Source organism: Verticillium alfalfae, genomic scaffold, assembly GCF_000150825.1.
Source record: "Verticillium alfalfae VaMs.102 supercont1.12 genomic scaffold, whole genome shotgun sequence".
Classification (NCBI taxonomy): Eukaryota; Fungi; Ascomycota; class Sordariomycetes; order Glomerellales; family Plectosphaerellaceae; genus Verticillium; species Verticillium alfalfae.
In genome coordinates this window covers 99561-101132 of record NW_003315027.1, presented here as the reverse complement: position 1 = coordinate 101132, position 1572 = coordinate 99561, and the positions used below count along the sequence as shown (strand labels likewise).

Genomic DNA, 1572 nt, shown 5'->3' with positions numbered 1-1572 from the left:
GATGTCATCATTCCAGCCACGCACGCCAGCTGACATGAACAGATCTACCCCGCAGACCGACTCCAAAGTGCTCAGGTCAGGTAGGCCACAGGCATACATCATGGTGTGAAGCGTTGTAGGTACAGCGGCCTGAAACTCCAGGAAGTCATCATGTTCTCGAACCACTACGTACGTTAGTCGGGGCTGTAGCAAGTGATGCCACTAAACGAACAAAGCGAAGGGCAAGTCAACAATACGACTCTGCCATTGCTCCAAGAGAAAGTCCACAAACAGGCCCAGACGCTCGTCGAATCTACGTCCAACCAACCCAGCTGCGCGGCATCACGCGCCAGACCTTGACCTCGCCGCTGCGTAGGTCATCAAGCTTGAAGCTTTCCATCTTGACCTTCTTGTTCTCCCGCCCTTGCTCCCATGCGCGAACCTTCTTCTTCGTTCCGTCCCACTCGGCCACAACACCCACGTGGTCCGGCTTGCCGACCTCAGCTGTATACTTTGCGTGCATTGGGCCGTGCTTGCCCTGGAACTTGGCGTTGCGGATCGAGACGATATCACCGGCCCTGATTTCATCAAATTGCTGCGTGGACGCGTTGGCAAGGTTTGAGTATACTAGAGCACCGTATCCACGGGTGCCCACAGGTAACAACACGTCCTGGAATGGGCGAAGAAGCTCGTGAACTAAGGCCTGAGGGGTGCCATCGCCAATGACAGAGTCCTTCTTAGACGTGACGGCGTTGGCGATCACGCGGCCGTATCGCTCGTACGCCTGCTCGAGCTGGTCCTGGCGCAGCGCTCGCGGAGGAGGTTCATGACGCTGTTCTGCCTCGACATCCGACTGGTCGTTGGGGTCAAAGGCCACTGTGATGATTGTCTGTGAATAGTCCTGGAACAGAACGTAGATGGTACGAGTGACAATCGTTGCGCCTTGGTGGTCCGAAGTCGTCTCGTCCGACTCGTAGTACAAGTCGCGCCGGCCTTGAAGCACTGGCGGAACCTGCTTGGCCTGGCGCCACCATCCACTCTGTGTTGCGAGATCAATATCGTTAGCAATGAAACCAGATTCCATGGACGGGCGGTGTGCGTCTATGGACCTCCTGATGTTCACAGACGGCCTCGACACATCCAGAGATTGACGACCGGGAGCACGGTTGGCCGGCGGTGCTGGTGGTGGGGCCCTCGTCTGGGGGCCGGGCGAAGGCAGAGGAGGAGGGCTCTGGAAGTAAGCCTCCTCTTCGATTTTCGGGGTTCGCTGGCCATAGGTGCTAGTCCTTGGCGGCGCAGAGTAGTTGTAGGGGTCATATTCCTCATCGTGCGATGGTGTCGCTGCCTCCTTGCCAGGAGGCGGGGGTGGCGGAGCGGCGCGTGGGACATCCACGGAACGGCGCTTGTCTGCGGGAGGAGGTTGCGGCGCCTGGGATGGTACAGGCGGGGGCGCTTGAGGTGCTTGTGTTGGGACCGGGGGAGGAACCGCCCTGGGAGCAGTACCAGTCGGAATGGGTGGTGGAAATGAGGGCGGAGGCGCATCGGTCGCAGGTGACCTGACTGGGGTGACATCTTCAATGCTCGAGTCCTCGC

General features: G+C 59.0%; 1 protein-coding gene across 1 annotated transcript; it reads right to left on the bottom strand.

The window, feature by feature from the left end:
• Window positions 1–98: 98 nt before the first annotated feature.
• VDBG_08257 (SH3 domain-containing protein) lies at window positions 99–1063 on the bottom strand (the record flags this gene model as incomplete). Its single annotated transcript, XM_003001166.1, has 2 exons — window positions 99–164; window positions 308–1063. 2 exons carry the CDS (start codon window positions 1061–1063, stop codon window positions 99–101), a joined length of 822 nt encoding a protein of 273 aa, XP_003001212.1.
• Window positions 1064–1572: the final 509 nt, after the last annotated feature.